A 19,110-nucleotide genomic window follows, 5' to 3' on the forward strand; every position below is an offset into this window, starting at 1 on the left:
TCCCCCCAATTGGAACATCCCGCCCCCCCCCTCTCCCTCCCTCCTCACACCTCCTCGCTCTCACTGAACTGTGGGATATTTGAGTGCTGGCTTTGTAGAGGGTGGAGTCGGACAGACAGGTCCCCTGAGGAGGGTGTGTCCCGCTGACTCGTCTGTCTGATGATTGTGTGTTTGGGTGCACGTGTAATAAGGGTGTGTGTTTGTCTTGGCGATAGTGTGTGTGTGTGTGTGTGTGTTTTCTATTTCTACATCTGAGGGAAGCAACAGTGTTGACTGTGAAATTGAAAAGCTTAATGCTCATTAATCTTTCTTTTTTTTCTGTTTACCATGTATGCGGTCGTCGTCAAAAGCCTATTAATAATTCTACTAACGGCTAACAAATATTTAAGCGCGGAAAATATGACTGATTGAAAAAATTTTGATCACTTTTATTGTCAACAATACGAGTAATTTCGCGTAATCAAATAACATGGAATGTTGTATGATTTTTTTTTTTGTGAGTAATTTCCCCAAATCAAATAACATGGAATGTTGTATTGTTATTGAGTTTTTTTTTTTTGTTTTGCTAACTCGTATAATGCTAACTTGTATAAACAGTCTCGAGACATTGCTTCTGGCAGCTTGTGTCTGTCAGGCTTCTTATTAGGCCTGGCATTGTTTCATTGTGGTGGCTTAATTTTTGGCTGCTCGACAGATCTTTTTTTTTTTATAGCGCGTTTCTCCTTTTTTTTTGAGATGCAAAGGGACATGTTTATTGCCAGCTAAAATGTATCTCTGGAAGTGAAACCATGTTTCACATGCCGTGGAAAACTGATGTGGTTAAGCCGGGGATAATTACACACGAGTGATGCAGTAAGCACAGACACAACAGAATGCATTGGCACTGGCATGCACAGAGACTCCAAACAACAACATGGTGAATGAATGCATTTTCTGGAAAAAAAAACGGTTTTGGGTCGCTTAAACTAAATGTTAAACCTAAACGTTTTCTGGCGTTTTAGTTTGTTTTTTTTTAACGTGTGAAAACAGTCCGGAGAATCGTTTGTTCCCAGGGTGTGACATCAAATCTTGAGTTTTCTTTTATTTTTTTAATATCACTTAAGTGAATGACAAAAAGCACGATTACATTTTTTTGTGATAGTTCGGTATCCTCTCCTCTCCTACTTGTCTTTGTGTTGCGATGCCGTTGACCTCCGCTCATTTTCGCCCTCTTTAAGAAATTAATATCCAGGTCCTCTTGACACTGATGAAGTTAAAAAGAGCCCAGATGAAAGGAACGATGAGCAAAGAGCACTAAGGTCAACCTTCTGTCCCCCCTTCTCTGGGTCCCGCGGGAGACTAAATGTGTTAGAGTCAGACGCACAGGGACTCCCTGTGCGTTTGTGTGTGTGTATATGGCCGAGTGTGTCCATTTATTCAGTGGTCAGTGGGCTGCGTGGCCTCCCGGAGGGGTCTGACAAATGTTTCAATAGGCTTTGTGCTGCCTAGCACCACATCTGCCTGCCATGGGGGTGTGTGTGCGCGTGCGTCAGTGCTAGATAAGGGAAGTCTGATGGTGAGGGGGGGGGGTGCACAGAATCAGTTGTCTGTGTGTGGCTAGCAAGAGAAGGGATTTGTTGCGAGAACAAGCCCTCAAATGTCTAGAGTGACCACAGTGACATTTGAGCGTGAGGCTGTTAGCGTCTCCGGCGAGTGACGTCTTTCTACCGTAGAGCCGCCGAGTGTGTTCTACTGTTGTGCGCTCTGAGGCCTTTGTGCGTTCTATTGATCACGGCCATGTGTCCCTTCACAGTCCGGTGATCTAAACGAGCGTCTCCCATTCAGTTTTTCCTCCGTCTGCTTGTGTCTTTCCCTTCTCTCATTCATTCTACTTTTATTGAGCACTAACGTTGTTAGCCACGTTTTTTGACGCTCAGTTTAGCATCTCAGCACTGCGGGAGTGTGTGCATGTTGGTGATAGGTGGAGGGGGCTGGGGCAGGGGGTATCCAGATGGCCTTTACAGATGGATGCAGTGGCCTTAGAAGAGATTACTGCTTCTCCTTAAGACCACAAGAGCCCTATGACACAGTAGCCCATTTAGCTTTACTAGTAGCCTTAGCCTAGCGGTGACCCCCATTCAGTGTTGTGTACATGAGAAAATTGTACTTGTTTGTAGTATTGTGTTATTAACTGATAAATGGCCTCGTACATGCTAACTGAAATGTTACATTCTCTTGCCCAGGGATTTCAGACTTCTACGTTAGCTGTGCTTTTCCCGCAGGCTAACTTCGATCGAAACGTCACCATTTTTTCCATCCGTTGCGCCCAGTCTAACTTCATGCATAGGTTTTTTTTGTTTTTTTTTTTGGTTGTTATAGCAAAGGTGAAGCTACGTATTAGTTCGTCGTCCAAGAGAAATTTCCCTTTACAGCCATTAAATCGCTATCTATGGAGTCTTAATCCCCCCCAGAAAAAATACATTTTACGATCTTTTATATAGCCTGACCTTGAGTGTATTTCACGTCACCTGTTTATGTGCGTTTCAGCGTCTGCCAATTTTTCATTACTTCTCCACATCAGTTGTGAAAATGCGTGCACATGGGTTTGTGGTTTCCATTTATAGTACAATATACAGTATCCGCCTTTGAAGATGATGTTCAACCTGGAACTCATCAGTAAACAGTCAGGTCTTTTTTTAAAACCAAAAAAAAACACCGTAGAATCTCATGAGACGAGCAGGGGTTTGGGAGAAGAATGATGGCAAACTTGTGATGATTGATCTTGGTGGTTTCTCTGTATCAGAGAAATGGCCTGGCACCGCGCTAGCGTTCACAAGATAGGACTTTTAAGACTACTGGTAAACGACACAGGCTTCACATCTGGCTTTGTGCAAATCTTGAGCCGAAGACAGATGCATCAAAGGCGACTACAAAGCCAATATAAAAGAATTAGCCAAAATGCCTCCAGACTGTTTCCTTAGTGACTTGAGTGATTTGGAACCAAAATAAAATCGAATAAAAAAAAATGAGCATAGGTTTGGAGTTGAATGTTGGAATTTTACGAGGCTTCGCTGCAAAAATAAAATAAAAATATTGTTTTTCCAATGAACAATATCATCACATTAGTTGTTGTCTGCTTCGAGCTGCGTAATTTATCAGTAACTGGAATGCTTCTTAAAGTAGTGGGAGTCAGAACAGAACTGATTTAGTTTGTGTCTGGTTTTGATGTGAGACGTTAGGGGGCGCTCTTACGGCACACACTCGTTGGGAAGCGAAAGCGCTGAAAGTGTCGTTTTTGAGTGTAAACACGCGGGATGACAAGAGTCATCAAGGTCGATGTGGTCCGCCCTCAGGAGGAAAAACACAGAAATGGCGAGGCTATATTTAGCCTGGGTGGTGGGTCTCACTGTGTCGTGCCAATTCAGTCAAGTGACAAAAAGGCTAATTTAATTTGTTTCCGTTGGAGTTCAAAGGTCACCGAAATGAAAAAGCGCCAGGTGGGAGCCGGTCATTACCGAGCGGCTTAAACCAGGCAGAGTCGGAGCGCCGTGTAAAACAATAGCAACAGCAGGTCAGCGTGAACAACCTGTTAGCGACACTCGATCTCCTGCACTTTTCCCGTTCTTACAGACACTTGTTTTTTTGGTTGTTTGCTAGCTTAAGGGTTCCAATTTAAAAGTAATATAATATGTGTCACCGGCCTGAGGTGAAGGTAGCGGGATGTAGGTAAGACATGTGACCGAGACAAGCGTCTTGACATCTAATCACGTGTGAGTCAAAGACAGAAGCAGCGGAGAGAATGTGGTAATTTTTCAAAATAAAATAAACAAAACGGAATCAATGCAAGTTAAGCGTTTTTTTCTGTGTCTCAAATATTTTTGTTCTCCCTGTCAAAAAATGTTTACTGGTCCTGAAGCGATTGTCGGTTTTGGGATTTGGAAAACGTTACAGTTGGTAGTAGCTAACAGAAGGCGAACGCTGGAACAAAGGCGTGATCTTTGTCTACATGAGAAACAACTTACCAGCAGCAATCATGTAGAACACATTCAGGTTGAAAAGAAAAGTCCACAGTGGCCACTTTGACCACATCTGTACAGGAATGTGTTGTCAATAAGCCCTCGTCCTCGCCCACCTCCTCTCTCACCCAGACGGCCTCTGTTCCCAAACACATTTTGTACGGAACTGGGGAGTGTGTCTGTTTAGGACAAGCTCTCTGCTTTTTTTTTTTTTTTTTTTTTTTTTTTTTGGGAAAGTGGTTTGTGTGTGGGAGTGTGTTTGTGCACTGCATATTTCGTCAAACAGGGCATTTTTGTGTGCGCGTGGAATCTTTGAAACTCTGCTAGTAGAGTTGATTTTCGAATTGCGTGGAATCTTTGAAACTGCATACACGCACTCTGCTAGTAGAGTTGATTTTCGAATTTTTTTTTTTAGGGGGGGGGTGATTTAGGGTTCTGTTGATAAATGTCATGTGAATTAAATCTATATCTGTGTTATGTAATTCACGTCACTGATAACTGATGCTGAATCTCACTGTAAAAACGACATCTGGCACGTGCGTTTTTTTTGAACGTTTTACTAAACTTTTTTTCTCTTCTTCTTAGGAGTTATCCTTTTTTATATAAAATATGTCTCACGTCTCTCATCATTTTTTCTTTCTTTCTTTCTTCCTGCCTCCTTTTAGGGACATTAAACCTGACAACATTTTGTTGGATATGAACGGCCACATCCGTCTGGCCGACTTCGGCTCCTGTCTCAAACTCATGGAGGACGGGACGGTACGTTTTTTTTTTTGTTTTTTTTTTTACCACAGTGCTGCTGATGCCTCGTCCTCTGGTCCAAAGCAAACATACCAGAGCTTTACTGACCTCCTCGTCAACCCCCAGGGGTCTCCCAGGAGTAGTGTGTGTGGTTCAGCTGTTTGGCTTTGTCTGCAGTTTATGATTCAGGCAATTCTTCTAGAAAAAAAAAACAACTTTTTTTTTTTTTTTATTCAAAGAATCCTAAAAGGATGAAATATGTGATCCTAGAGTCCCTGAGTGAACCCTGCTTTTAATAAAGCAAAGAGTTTTATTACCGCAAAAAGGCTGAGTCTACTCGAACATGGTCTTAATTATTGTAAAATGTTTGGATTTTAAGCTTTGTGTCGCATAGGAGCGAATTACTTGGGCATGTCCTCGAAAGGAAATGCGATGTCCTCAACTCCACTCTATAATGTTAATTCCTAAATTGTAGTGTGTTTTTTTTTTTTTTCTTCCCCGCTGACATGCGACATCGGTTTCTGACTTTTTCGGTACTCCCTTCAGGTCCAGTCCTCCGTGGCGGTGGGCACCCCAGACTACATCTCTCCTGAAATCCTCCAGGCCATGGAGGATGGGAAAGGAAAGTATGGGCCTGAGTGCGACTGGTGGTCCCTGGGTGTCTGCATGTATGAAATGCTGTACGGTGAAACTCCCTTCTATGCAGAGTCCCTGGTCGAAACCTATGGGAAAATCATGAACCACAAGGTGAATGCTCAAGGAGAGGCGGCGTTTGCAAATGAAATGGGCATGAATAAAAAAAAAAAAAGAAAAAAATTAATCCTGTACGGATTTTGTTTACATAGGAGAGATTCCAGTTCCCGCAGCAGATATCAGACGTGTCAGAAGACGCGAAGGATCTGATTCGCCGGCTTATTTGCAGTCGCGAACACCGGCTGGGTCAGAATGGGATCGAAGACTTCAAGCAGCATCCGTTTTTCAGTGGTACGGTTTTTCAGGGCATGTTTCTGTTTTGGAATTTTCTGTGGAACATTGTGATGCTCTTACTGAGTTTGATCGAGTTTTTAGCTAAAGTAAATCTCACTGATGAATATTTTTTATTTACAGTCTCAATACCAACACAATACAGAAATAACCTTTTACCTCTATCGTTTCCAGGCATTGACTGGGACAACATCCGCATGTGCGAGGCCCCGTACATCCCAGAAGTCAGCAGTCCTACAGATACCTCCAACTTTGATGTAGATGACGATTGTCTGAAGAACTCGGTAAGAGGCTTTTGCTAAAGGATAAAGAGAAGTTTGTCATCTCATCCATTCAATGTAAATGAAATCAATTTATATTTCTTTCTGTTTTTGTCTTTTTTTTTTTCTTCAGGAAACAATGCCCCCTCCCTCTCACACTGCCTTCTCTGGACACCATCTGCCCTTTCTGGGCTTCACCTACACGAGTAAATGGTAAGTAAATGTTCTATATTAACATATATATATATATATATATGTATACATATATACATATGTATATATATGTAGATATATATATATATACATATACATGTATATGTGTGTATATATGTGTATGTATATATATGTGTATGTATATATGTTTATATATATGTATATATACATATATGTATATATATGTGTATATATATGTATGTATATATACTTATGCAGTTTGTTAATATTTCAGATGTTAGTGGGATATTGTGCTAAAATATTCACCACCTTATTTCTGGGAAGTCTCCACGCTACAGTGGTGTTAAAGTAACAAGCTGCTTTTTCTTTTCTCTTTAAGGCTCAGTAGTGTCGACCTCCCCACTCAGTTTGTCCTTTCCTTCTGTATCCCCCGCTCTTTCTCCCTCTCTGTCTCTTTTGTCCCACATCTGCCTTATATGTCTTTGTCACTGCTTCTCCAACCTGCCTCCACCCCCGTCTTCCACAATTCAACATCCTTCAATCTCCAGAACCATCACTCTGTCATCCACTTCTGCTTCCTGTTTCCCCTCCCCTTGCCGTTCCTCTGGCATTTCCTATTCTTCTTGCGGGCTCACTTTACAAAAGAGTCATGTTATCAGTCAACGGTGAAAAATGTCCTACTCTTTTCAGACCTTTCCTTCTAAATTATACATTTCTTCAGCCATTTACAGTTAGTTCCCTTTATTCTCAATTATAATAATCCAAAATAATCTGTTTTTTCTTTTTTTTTTTCGCCCCTTGCAGTACACTGTCTGACCGAGGTTGCCTGCGACAGCTTGCGGCCGAGCCGGGCAAGACGGGCCAAGACCAGTTGGACTCAGAAGTCCAGCGCAGCCTGGAGGACAGCCTGGCCACCGAGGCCTATGAGAGGAGAATCCGTCGTCTGGAGCAGGAGAAACTAGAGCTGAGTCGCAAACTGCAAGGTGAGGCCGAAGAGTCTGGGAACCGCTTCTGAGAAATCCGTAATCTTGTACGCGGCCTTATGATAGTTTCAAAATGAAAAATTATAATAAAAACGTGAAAAAAAATGTGCCTGCTAACAGAGTCGACACAGGCGGTACAGGCACTGCAGCATCCCACCGGCGAGGGTCCCGTCAGCTCTAACAAAGAGGTGGAGATCAGGAGTCTGAAGAGTGAGATCGACATCCTCAAGAAGCAGATTGCTGGTCAGAATTTTTCTTTTTTTCACTTAGTTAAAGAACATGTTGTAGATGCTAACGGTATTATATTGTGTAATAAACATGAAAAAATTGAACTTTTGCAAAATCATCAAAATGAAAATGCTTTTTTTTTTTGTTTTTTTTGGTCAGACTCCGGGCAACTGGAGAAGCAGCTGGAGGATGTGACATTAGCCCGCAGAGACCTGGAGGACTCCTCCAAGTACGTGAAATCTCTGGAGAAACAAATGAAGAGCATAACACAGGAAAGAGACGATCTCCATAAGGTAGAAAAAAAAATTTACTCTCTTTAATCAATCTATACATTAATGGATTTAAAATCAGATCAATTTAAAATCACATCATCATTTTTAACATTTTTATCTCCACTGTCTCTGTGTTGATCAGGACCTCGCGGACACCAACGAGAGACTAAAATCTCAGTCTAAAGAGCTGAAGGACGCTCACAGTCAGAGGAAACTGGCCATGCATGAGTTTTCTGAGCTCAATGAGAGACTCACAGAACTCAGGTAAAACTAAAGCGTGCGCTGTACATCAACGTTTCTCATTAACGGTTTACTTTTCTTTTCTTTTTTTGGAGATATTAACTCCTATTTAACTGTACATCAACGTTTCTTTTTACTTTTCTTTTTTTTGGAGATATTAACTCCTATTTATGTTTTAACTGTCAATGCAGGTCAGCGAAGCAGCGCCTGTCCCGTCAGTTGCGAGATAAGGAGGAGGAGACTGAGAACCACAGTCAAAAGGTCGAAGCTCTCCGCCTTGAGGTGCGGAAGGCCGAGAGGGCCAAGAAGGAGGTAGAGTAGTTCCCAGTGGTTGCTAGCACACCTTGTTCTGTCTCCATTCACTGGTTGGTGCACACCTCCACTTCTAGTACTTGTCTGTAGATCTCAGTAGGTTAGAGTCTGTGCCAACTAACGGTAAATAATTCGGTGTAATTCTTTCGTTTTTTTAATGGGTTAGAGTTTCTGTGTTTTTGCGTTGATGCATTCATTTCACCTAGTTTTGTGTGTATGCTCCCCGTCAGATGGAGGCTCAGGCGGAGGAGCAGGCAGCGGAGGCCCAGAAAGAGAGAAAACTTAGAGAACGCAATGAGCAGTACAGCCGACAGCTGGAAGAGGAGTTGGAAGGACTTAAGGTAAATATTTTTAACACGCACAGCTGTACATGCGCTTGTTATCCTTTGGAGTTTCTGTCAAATAACTGTCTTCGCGGCTACCGCCGTGTAATGAGTTATGGCGCATTATTTGAACAGATTGAAATAAATCACTGTTATTGTTATGGCTTTAACGTTTAAGCTGACACGTTTAAGGATTATCGCGAAAGCAAAATCACTTCTTTGTAGACTTGTCGGTGCTCCTACAGCAGAAGGAGAAAATCTGTGAGTGAGAGAGACTTTTGTAGGTCAACCTGGAAAAGGAGGACGCGTAATGAAAACATCTTAGCCACAGAATGTCGCCAAGGTTTGGAGAAGGAATCAAGAGTCTGTCGCCATCTTGTTTCCCCACCACACAGGTGAAGCAGACGGGCCCGTCTACCGGTCCTGCCTCGGCCGACCAAGCCCAGGAAGTTGGACGTCTGCGCGGGGACCTGGAGAAGAAAACGGTTCTGTTCGAGGAGGAACTGGCTCGTCGGGAGGCGCAGCACAGCACTGACATGAAGGCCCTGCGCAAGGAGCTGAGGGACGCCGAGAGCCAACATCTCACTCTGCAGAAAGAAGTCCTGATGCTGAAGGACAAGCTGGACAAGACCCGACGCGAGAGGTATTTCACCCGTCTTTTCATTTCATGTGTTTTTACTCTTTTTGGTTGATGTCGTATCATATATATAAATGTGTGTGTATATATATGTGTATGTATGTATACACATATATGTATATATATGTATATGTATGTATATGTGTATATACATATATGTATATATGTGTATGTATGTATATACATATATGTATATACACATATACATTCATATACATATATATACACACACATATATATACATATATGTGTATACATACATACACATATATATACATATATGTATGTATATGTGTGTATATATATATGTATTGAAACTGGACAATATATGTCTGAATAGTTTTTTTTTTTCTTTGTCGTTTTCAGTGCATGTCTGAATAGTTTTTTTTTTCTTTGTCGTTTTCAGTGAAGAATTCGTGAGGTAATTACAATGTTTTCCTGTTGTCTGACGTAGTAACTTTGAGTGGCTGTTAAATCTTACCAGTTATTGTAGCTTCGCCGCAGAATTCCTTACACAATAATGCTACCAAACAGACATCCTTACTTTAGTTTTTCCCCACCGAGCTCATCTTTTTGAGTATGTATCGTCAAAAAACAAACAAGTCCTAACAGTACGATTGTTATGTCAGTTAGCCAGTAGCCATCCTGCTGTTTTCTTAGCCACCATCCCAACCTCCTTGTTTATGTTTTCAACGTTTCATTCTCACTACTCTCTAGATAATTTCAAACAGACAGCCGTATCAAATCGTAACGGCATTAATGCGTTTGAGTTCAATAACGAGAGACCGCTATCGGCACTAAGCCTTAGATTTAGATTCCTAAGAAAATGTGGAAAATGGAGCCTGATCCCCACACAGAAGGTAGAAGGACAGTCAGGGTTTTTATAAGGGAGGCTGACTGGAACATTGGTGAGTAGTGATTGTATATGTGATACGTTTGGAAGGACTTTGCTCTGAACCCCTTGTGCTGAAACATTAATCTCGAGCGGCTCCTCTCGTCAAGGCAAGAAAACAGCCCCGAAACCACGAAGTCTTTGAACGAATCTGACCGCAGAAAGATTAGGTTGGCGTTTCTGTATTTAAAAAAAAAAAAAGGGGGTCGCTGTTACAAAATGTATGCAAATGTGTGTTTTCCCGCAGCCAAAGCGAACGGGAAGAGTTCGAGACGGAGTACAAGCAGAAGTACGAGAGAGAGAAGATCCTGCTCACTGAGGAAAATAAGAAGCTGTCCACTGAACTGGACAAGGTACGTTATCCGTTCGTGTGCCGCATACACATCCCGAAAAACAAACTTCCCCCAGTCAGCTTTTTTATTCTATTACTTCACTGTTCAATAATCCCGCTGACTGAGTCTTAGTTCAACGTCAACGTCAACTTCTACATGCTCATGCAGAAATCAGAATTCCGTAACCGGAGACTTTTTACAGTCGGTCCAAACTCTTTAATCGCATTCCTGTCTCTGCTCCACTTTGTGCGAAGCCAAAGACATCACTGTTTGGTGTCCCTTGTTAAAACACCCCGTATCCTCGTACTCGGTCGGATGGAACAACTCCCTGGGTTACTTTACGGACCTTTGGAAATGTAGTAGCTGAGCTTCCAACTTAAACAGTGTCTCGGAGGTGAAAGATGTTCTGACGTATGGAATAAAATGGGAAAGTTGTTTTTAAAGATCCATGTCTGAAGAAAACGTGATGAAATGTAAAGAATATCCATGTGGTTTCCACTGGAAGGGACGGATTTATTTAATGTGTTGAAGTGGTGTTTTTATCATTAAAAAAAAACGATTTTCTGCATGTGGTTTCCACTGGAAGGGACGAATTTATTTTATGTGTTGTTTTATCATTAAAAAAAAACGATTTTCCGGAGGACAGTCTTTGTCCTCATTTTTGCTGAAAATGGTCCATTAATGGATTTAGCCTGGAAATTTGTATTTATTTTTACCGTATTTTCCGGACTATAAGCCGCTACCTTTTTTTCCCCCACGCTTTGAACGGGCTTATACAAATATGCAGCTTTTCTATGGATTTTTCTTCAGCCACCAGGGGGCGTTCTACCAGACCATTTAACTTGTTTTTTTTTTTTCAGTGTATAGAACTCATTTTCTATGCATGTATGAATTCAAATGACGTTTTCTCTTTATTTATGTTTAAATTATTTTCTTTATTGCTGTTTTTTTTCCCCCCAGTTGACGAACATGTTTGAAAAAGTGAGCAGCTCCAACCGGCATTTGGAGGACGAGATGAGAGAGCTGGCTGACAAGAAGGAGAGTGTCGCTCACTGGGAAGCCCAAATCACTGAAATCATCCAATGGTGAGACGCTGATACACCAAACACACCCCGCTTTCCCATGTATCATAAATGCGTTCTAAGGCGTAACCCGTTCCGTCTTTATTAATACTACACCGCGGCCGGAAGGACAGCTCAGCTAAAAGTGAACGCGCACACACTCGCTCTCACATACCCCTGCGTTGTACAGCGGCGTATTGGGTTCCCTCCACAGAATGTAACTGCAGCGTTTCTCACATGCCTCTGGAGATCTAAGAGTTTGTCGACCCTCCCTTCCTCTCAGATCACCTCCCTCAGCAGCTGACACCTCACCAGCTGCTCGGCCTCCCTCTGTTGGACGAGCCTGCACTCCCCACATACCATGCATACCACACACACACACACACACATAAACACACACATACAAACACACAACATGCATACATGCAAACCCAGACTAGAATATGCCTAAAAAAAAAAAAGGATGTAATGACAAATAGTGCCCCCTCGTGGAAATATGATTCTACTACAATAGACGGCATGAACTAGAAAATAGGAATGTGAATGGATGGTATGCGAATTCCATCATTGATTTAAAAATAACCAGCAGTACTATGTGAACCTTTTGACCCCCGTAATGATTTTTCTGAGCATTTGATAGGCAGAATATGTTAAAGTTAGTAGATAAAACCACCCAGGACTAATGAAATGGTGTTCGTAACTGTATGTTTTTGTGAGCGTCTATGTCTGTAAGCAAACAATACTGTGTAGGTAAAAGGTGTAGTTCTTTGGTCAATTCCCTTAAGGCGCTAACATGCGATATTTGCTTAGATTTAACAAATATATACTTATTTCCCTGCAAGTTAGTGTTGTCTACCTCAGGAGGAGTGCTTATTACGCAACATGACACTTAAATTAGCTGATCGTAATACCCACCGCTAATCGTTATGCTTTTTTTTTATTATTATCTGTCAGTAAACCCAGACTTGTGTGAGTTCTGCTCATGTAGGGTTTTTTTTTTTGTCCTACTCAGGGTGAGTGATGAGAAGGACGCTCGTGGATATCTGCAGGCGCTGGCCACTAAGATGACAGAGGAGCTGGAGGGACTGAGAAACACCAGCTTGGGCACCAGAGCCACGGTAAAAAAAAAAAAAAAAAGGCAACTTTATCAATGCAGCAGAAGCTGCTGAGTCAGAGAAAAAAAACAACAACAAAAAAAGACAGTATTGTTCTTAAAGAAAACTAAAGTTTTTTTTTTCCCTTCACTTTAAACGAGTGCTTTTTCTTTTTCTAGGACATGCCGTGGAAGATGCGGCGCTTCGCCAAGTTGGACATGTCGGCCCGTTTGGAGCTGCAGTCAGCCTTGGATGCGGAGATCAGAGCTAAGCAGGGCATCCAGGACGAGCTGAATAAGGTCAAGGCCAACAGCATCTCAACCGAGTGGTACGGACACGTCACAATAATTCATTACGCTTATTTTTGGGTCAGTTCTCTGATGCAATTATCGTCTCCGATTCGCCAGCAAATTGCAGGAGGTCGAGACTAAAAACCAGGAGCTTTTGGCTGAGATTGATCGTCTGAAAAAGGAGACGGAGGAGCTCCGACTACGAAGGGGTAAATATTTGGACTGATTTTCATCTTTTTGGTTTTAATTATTAAAGCTCAAATTTAATATTAATCTATATATTTAATAAAACACAGGGATTATTATTGAGTGACTGATAAATCATGTGCTCTGTCTTAGAGAGAGTCATGTGACTGATTTAAAAAAAAAAAAAAAAAACCTTTAATATTTTAACATCACATTCTTGACCGTGATCGCTATATTGTTCTTTGTCTTAAGGTTTCAAGCACCAGGATTCCCAGAATTCCTTCCTGGCTTTTCTCAATGCCCCGACGTCAGCGCTCGACAATTTCGATGTAAGTATTTGAGAAAGAAAAGCCCGAACGAGGGCGTTATTTAAATTAAAATTAAATTAAATGTAAAAAATCATAAATAACATTCAACTCACAACCCCATGAAACCTTGAGTTGTATCCATAATTTTCTCCTATGCCTCGATTGCTTTTTGTTCTCATAATTTTCTCAAGATCTTTATATATTTTTTGGCTCTTTCTTTGCTTCACCCTCTGCTTCATCAGGACTCTTATTCCTCATCCTCATCCTCTTTAATTGAGTTTTGGGAAGACGTAAGTTCACGTTGAATAGGTGGAACTCAGTGTGTGTGTGTATATATATTTGTATATATATATATTTATATATATATATATTTATATATGCACCTGTAGATAGCTGTGAAAGGTGCTAGGTCCTGTATGTCGTAGGCACACACTATAGCGTATGTTCAATAGGAACGCACAGTTTGTATGTAGAGTGTGTAGATGTGAAAGAAAGTGTATTTTGTAGTATGTTGTCTGTGCGTCAGTAGAACTACGAGAGTGAAACCACTGCAAAAAAAAAAGACGTTTGTTTCCATTAAATACACACTCCCCTCACTTTTATTTTGCTTTTTTTGCTGTGTACAGATCCTGCACTGCTTGACCTTATCTCCCGAATGAACCCCAGAACACATTGTTAGCATTGTTAGCATCCCTGTGTTTATACTTCTGGTTCCCCTGTCACAAAGAGTACTGAAATACTCCCTGTACTTCATAACCATTCTACCCGTAACAATCTGAATCCATTCTGTCTCTTTAGCATCTGCCCTTAGTTAACCCTGGTGTAGTCCCAACCAACAGCAATTTCATTTTGGGTGTTTCATAAAGTGACAGTTTTAAAAAAAAATGGTAGTATGAAAATACCTTAAATTGTCCGTATGTGCTGTAAATACTGTAAACACGTGAACGAAAAGCCAAGGATGAAAAGGTGGGTATGTTGGTGAACAAACACAAACACATAAATAAATATGTTGAATATATTCAATATTGTTGTATAATAAATAAAAGATAAATTTAGTTACACATTTAAAGTCAGTTAAAGACAACATTTGACCAAAAGAAAATGAAACAATTTTGTGTCATCAGGTGCCACCTTGATTCCTTTTTTTTTGGTTAAAAAAAGGATGCGGCATTCGAAATATCCCACATCCTTGAACTGAAACTATGAATATTATTAGTTCCTTAACAGTTCAGAAGAGTAGAGTACAAGGTAAATTTAAATTTTCCTCTACATGTCTCAGGAATCACATTTGTAAAATATACCAACTGAATATTGGGTTTGCACATCAAAGTAGCACACACTCTTATTTTCCCCCGCAATGTTTTCATGTTTTCATGTTTTCTCTCTGAGTCTGATTACATGTGTTTCAGCGCTGTTACTCAGACTTTCTGATAATTCACTCGTCTCTCTCTGTCTCTGCCACTTTCTGCCTCTTCTCCTGCCACTGAAGCGCTCGCCATCCGTTGGCCCAGCTAGCAAAGGCAGACGTGTAAGCACCATCACTGCGCAGATGTGAATGCTGTCATTGAGAGCATCCCTGAGTGTTTCCTTTTTTTTTTTTTTTTTTAATATTTTCAGTGTGCTTATTGTTGTGTGTATTTATTGTTGCTGCTGCTGCAATCGTTGGGTTTTATTTATTTATTTTTTCAAGCTCATTTTGTTTGGCTTTTGTATGGCTGCTGCTGCTCACCGTGTGCTGGTGTCTGTCTGTTGTGCTGATTTGCATGGTGTACGACTTGGTGTATGGTTCTTTTTTTTTTTTTTTTTACAATATATATCTGAGCCTTTTTATTCGTTTTAATTTAAAGCTTACTCTTTCTCTTTTGCCACGGCTGTTGCTTCTTGACTTCTTGTTCACCTCTTGGTTTCCATCTTACTCTCTGGTTTTATATATCTGTCTCTGTCTCTCTCTCTGTGTGTGTCTCTCTCTCTCCATTTCAGACTTTCGTGACCCAAACTTTTGGATTTATCCCCATTTCTCATCATTCTCTTGCCTCTCAGGTGGACTCTATGGATAACTTTACCCCCTCCAACACTCCTTCACGAGAAGACGACCCCAAGTCTCTCCTTAAATCCCGTTCACGTTCACCCTCCATGGCCAGTGACATGGAGCCCATAGAGGTCAGAAAACTTTGGATTCTGTTGTTGAATCAGTTAGATTTAACATTTTGTTAGCATTTAGCATTTTGTTAGCATTTAGTTTTTTTTTTCTGGGGAGGCATATTTTAAAAATCACAAACCTTCGTGACCCAAGTCAATAGTCATTATTCATAAACTCCTGGGAAACATGATGCGAGACGACCCAGAAAAAAAATCTTGTGGCCCACCTAAGGGTTGCGACCCAGTCTTTGGGGAAACAATGATCTAGGATGTCCATGTTCAAAAAAATTATTCTTCTAACGATATTTTTCTCCGCCCTCTCCTCCAGTTGATAGACCATCCTCCTCGTACAATCCAGACTCCCACCATGCGCTCAGGAGGTCACGGCAGTATTGGCCGCTCCTCACCAAAGGTTGGACGCAATTGTTTGGTTTCACACTTCAGCATTGATCATTTTTTTCCCACTGTGTGTCATGTTAAATAAATCGCATTGTTTTCGCTCCGTAGCCCAAAGCACATCAATTCGTGGTGAAGTCCTTCAACACCCCCACCAAGTGTAACCAGTGCACTTCCCTCATGGTGGGACTCATACGTCAGGGCTGCACCTGTGAAGGTAAGGTTCAGTGAATACATAAAACAGGATATTTTTTTTTTTTCTCATTGTCTAAATCAGGCTGGAAAGCATTAGGCCTCATTAGGAAATGTTTTGTTTTGAATTAATGTGAACACAAAGGAGTCCTCAGTCCAACCTGACGTGTTTCTCTCCGTCTGTTTGTACAGTGTGTAACTTCTCCTGCCACGTAACGTGTGCAGACAAGGCTCCTGCTGTGTGTCCCGTGCCCCAGGACCAGACCAAGGGGCCACTGGGTATTGACCCTCAGAGAGGCATCGGTACTGCGTATGAAGGGCACGTCAGGGTGGGTGAAAATAATGAATTGGCATGAAAAAAAGAAACCAACCTGTTTTTGGTTTATTTCTGACTTTTAGCTGTGTTTCTGTTTCAGGTGCCCAAACCCACCGGGGTGAAGAAGGGCTGGCAGAGAGCAATGGCCGTGGTGTGCGACTTCAAACTGTTTCTCTACGAACTGGGAGAAGGAAAAGCAACGCAACCGAGTGTGGTGGTCAGCCAAGTCATAGACATGAGGTGAAAACGCTACTGCTTTTACTTTTACTACACATCAATTTGTCCTTGTCTGTTTGTTCCAAAAGGCTCGACTCAATAATAAACCAATACAAACTGTAGCATCACTTCAAAACTACTTGTCTTGTTTTCCAGGGATGAAGAATTCTCAGTCAGTTCAGTCCTGGCCTCAGATGTTATCCACGCTAGCCGCAAAGACATCCCTTGCATATTTAGAGTAAGTTCAAATAAAGCATAAAAAATTTGTAAATGAGATCCAGTGCAATGGAGCAAAAAAAAAAATTTGTAAATGAGATTCAGTGCAATGGAGCAAAAAAAAAAAACCAAAAAAAACATGGAAATCTAACATGACTTGGAACTCTAACATGACTCTTCTTGATCGTCTTCAGGTGACAGCGTCACAGCTCTCCCCCTCCAGCAGCCACAAGCCTTCCATTTTAATCCTGGCTGATAGCGACCAGGAGAGGAACAAATGGGTGGGCCTCCTCAATGAGCTCCACCGCATCCTCAAGAAGAACAAGCTCAAGGAGCGATTTGTCTACATCCCCAAGGAGGCTTACGACAGCACGCTGCCGCTCATCAAGACAACGCAGTCTGCTGCAATCATAGGTGTGTAAAGAAGAAAAAATCATAGATGACCTAGACATATGGAAGAAAGCCACAAAATTAGCTTTTTTGTTTCTCATCTGCCTTCAGATCATGAGCGTGTCGCCCTGGGGAACGAGGAAGGTCTTTTTGTCATTCACGTCACCAAAGATGGTAAGAATCACTTAAAATCACGTTTGTTTTTTTTATTTTTTTTTAACGTTACTACCGGTGTTCGTTTTTTTTCTTAACGTTACTACCGGTGGTCAACATGCGTCTTTTCACGCACACTTCCTCAGAAATAATCCGCGTCGGAGACAACAAGAAGGTGCACCAGATCGACCTGATCCCGCAGGAACAGCTGCTGGCCGTCATCTCTGGCCGAAACCGCCACGTCCGTCTCATTCCGACACAGGCCCTGGATGGCAGAGAGCTGGACTCGTACAAGCTGGGCGACACGAAAGGCTGCCAGACGATTGTGTCCGGCTCCGTCCGCAACGGCTCTTTCACCTGCCTGTGTGTGGCCATGAAGAGACAGATCATATGTTATGAGGTCAGGAGACTCACAAACACAGGGACCGCCTCTCTTAGTGGTGGTTGTCTCGCGTTTTGTCTTAACATTTGGGTTTAAATGTATTTACAGGTGAATAAAAGTAAGGCCCGCAACCGTCGGATGAGAGAGCTGCAGGCCCCAGCCAACGTCCAGTGGATGGGTCTGCTCAGCGAGCGCCTTTATGTGGGCTATCAGTCGGGCTTCACCCGCTACAGTATCCACGGAGACATGTCACCCGTCAGCCTGCTCCATCCTGAGGACCACACCCTGGCGTTCATCCCGCAGCAGAACCTGGACGCGCTGTGCGCCGTGGAAATTTCCAGTAAAGAGTTGCTGCTGTGCTTCAGCTCCATCGGCGTGTATGTGGATTCTCAGGGTCGCAGGTCGCGGCAGCAGGAGCTCATGTGGCCGGCCTTGCCCAACGCCGCCTGTGAGTACATTATTTGTTTGTTTATTTGTTTGTTTGAGTGGTGTTATAATGGTTAAAATCAATTAATTAAAGACTGCAACATATATATTGATTGTTTCTTTATGTCCAGGCTACAACGCGATGAATATTGCAACAACACAGTAATACATGGTTGTTTCTTTATGTCCAGGCTACAACGCCCCCTACCTGTCAGTGTACAGCGAGAACGCCGTCGACGTGTTTGACGTCAACAACATGGAGTGGATTCAGACCATCCCTCTTAAAAAGGTCAGGCGTCTTTGGCTCCACCTGGTGGCTCGAAATTGTGTTGCACCCGTCTTGTGGTTGTATAATTATTATGTCTCATTTGTTTTTGAGTTTATTCTATGTTGTCTCCACATTAGATCAACTTACCTTTGAATAGAAGATTTTTTTTTTTTTTTAATCTTACTGATGACACATTTCTCAGGTTCGGCCTCTGAATGTCGACGGCTCTCTGAACCTGCTGGGGCAGGAGACAGTTCGCCTCATCTACTTCAGAAACAAGATGGCTGGTATGAACTCTGAAATGATGTTCACAGTGTTTGGCTGTGTTTTATAGCCGAGCTTATAGTTTGACACGATACTCCAAACACCGGTGTAGCTCACGAGTGCTTTGTCGCCACTTATGTAAACACGTGTGAGACTTTGTTGTCTTCTTCCAGAGGGTGACGAGCTGGTTGTCCCAGAGACGTCTGACAACAGCAGGAAACAGATGGTGCGCAGCATGAACAATAAGAGACGCTTCTCCTTCAGGGTGCCAGAGGAAGAGCGACTTCAGCAGAGGAGGTACTTTACCGACAGCAGCAGGAAGCTCATTAGTCTTTTATACACATTTATATATATATATATGTGTGTATATATGTATATATATATGTGTATATATATATATGTATATATATGTGTATATATATATGTATATATATATATGT

At 41.9% G+C, this 19,110-nt stretch overlaps 1 protein-coding gene across 1 annotated transcript in view; it reads left to right on the forward strand.

Annotated features, from left to right (window-relative positions):
* cdc42bpab (CDC42 binding protein kinase alpha (DMPK-like) b) overlaps positions 1 to 19,001 on the forward strand; it is a gene marked incomplete at both ends in the record, with an annotated part of 21,501 nt that extends 2,500 nt beyond the window's left edge. Inside the window, 32 exons of the mRNA XM_025053606.1 lie at positions 4,661 to 4,754; positions 5,283 to 5,483; positions 5,582 to 5,720; positions 5,895 to 6,004; positions 6,114 to 6,193; positions 6,959 to 7,137; positions 7,258 to 7,380; positions 7,525 to 7,658; positions 7,780 to 7,901; positions 8,069 to 8,189; positions 8,420 to 8,530; positions 8,908 to 9,155; positions 10,289 to 10,394; positions 11,334 to 11,458; positions 12,447 to 12,552; positions 12,708 to 12,856; positions 12,936 to 13,027; positions 13,257 to 13,333; positions 14,802 to 14,840; positions 15,353 to 15,472; positions 15,780 to 15,863; positions 15,959 to 16,064; positions 16,232 to 16,368; positions 16,456 to 16,595; positions 16,728 to 16,809; positions 16,982 to 17,201; positions 17,289 to 17,351; positions 17,477 to 17,730; positions 17,821 to 18,160; positions 18,330 to 18,427; positions 18,609 to 18,693; positions 18,844 to 19,001. Of these exons, the coding sequence (XP_024909374.1) occupies positions 4,661 to 4,754; positions 5,283 to 5,483; positions 5,582 to 5,720; positions 5,895 to 6,004; positions 6,114 to 6,193; positions 6,959 to 7,137; positions 7,258 to 7,380; positions 7,525 to 7,658; positions 7,780 to 7,901; positions 8,069 to 8,189; positions 8,420 to 8,530; positions 8,908 to 9,155; positions 10,289 to 10,394; positions 11,334 to 11,458; positions 12,447 to 12,552; positions 12,708 to 12,856; positions 12,936 to 13,027; positions 13,257 to 13,333; positions 14,802 to 14,840; positions 15,353 to 15,472; positions 15,780 to 15,863; positions 15,959 to 16,064; positions 16,232 to 16,368; positions 16,456 to 16,595; positions 16,728 to 16,809; positions 16,982 to 17,201; positions 17,289 to 17,351; positions 17,477 to 17,730; positions 17,821 to 18,160; positions 18,330 to 18,427; positions 18,609 to 18,693; positions 18,844 to 19,001 (4,243 nt within the window). The remainder of the gene's footprint in view (positions 1 to 4,660; positions 4,755 to 5,282; positions 5,484 to 5,581; positions 5,721 to 5,894; positions 6,005 to 6,113; positions 6,194 to 6,958; positions 7,138 to 7,257; positions 7,381 to 7,524; positions 7,659 to 7,779; positions 7,902 to 8,068; positions 8,190 to 8,419; positions 8,531 to 8,907; positions 9,156 to 10,288; positions 10,395 to 11,333; positions 11,459 to 12,446; positions 12,553 to 12,707; positions 12,857 to 12,935; positions 13,028 to 13,256; positions 13,334 to 14,801; positions 14,841 to 15,352; positions 15,473 to 15,779; positions 15,864 to 15,958; positions 16,065 to 16,231; positions 16,369 to 16,455; positions 16,596 to 16,727; positions 16,810 to 16,981; positions 17,202 to 17,288; positions 17,352 to 17,476; positions 17,731 to 17,820; positions 18,161 to 18,329; positions 18,428 to 18,608; positions 18,694 to 18,843) is intronic.
* Between the last annotated feature and the right edge of the window lie 109 nt (positions 19,002 to 19,110).

This window comes from Cynoglossus semilaevis, unplaced genomic scaffold, assembly GCF_000523025.1.
Source record: "Cynoglossus semilaevis isolate Cse_v1.0 unplaced genomic scaffold, Cse_v1.0 scaffold419, whole genome shotgun sequence".
Classification (NCBI taxonomy): domain Eukaryota; kingdom Metazoa; phylum Chordata; class Actinopteri; order Pleuronectiformes; family Cynoglossidae; genus Cynoglossus; species Cynoglossus semilaevis.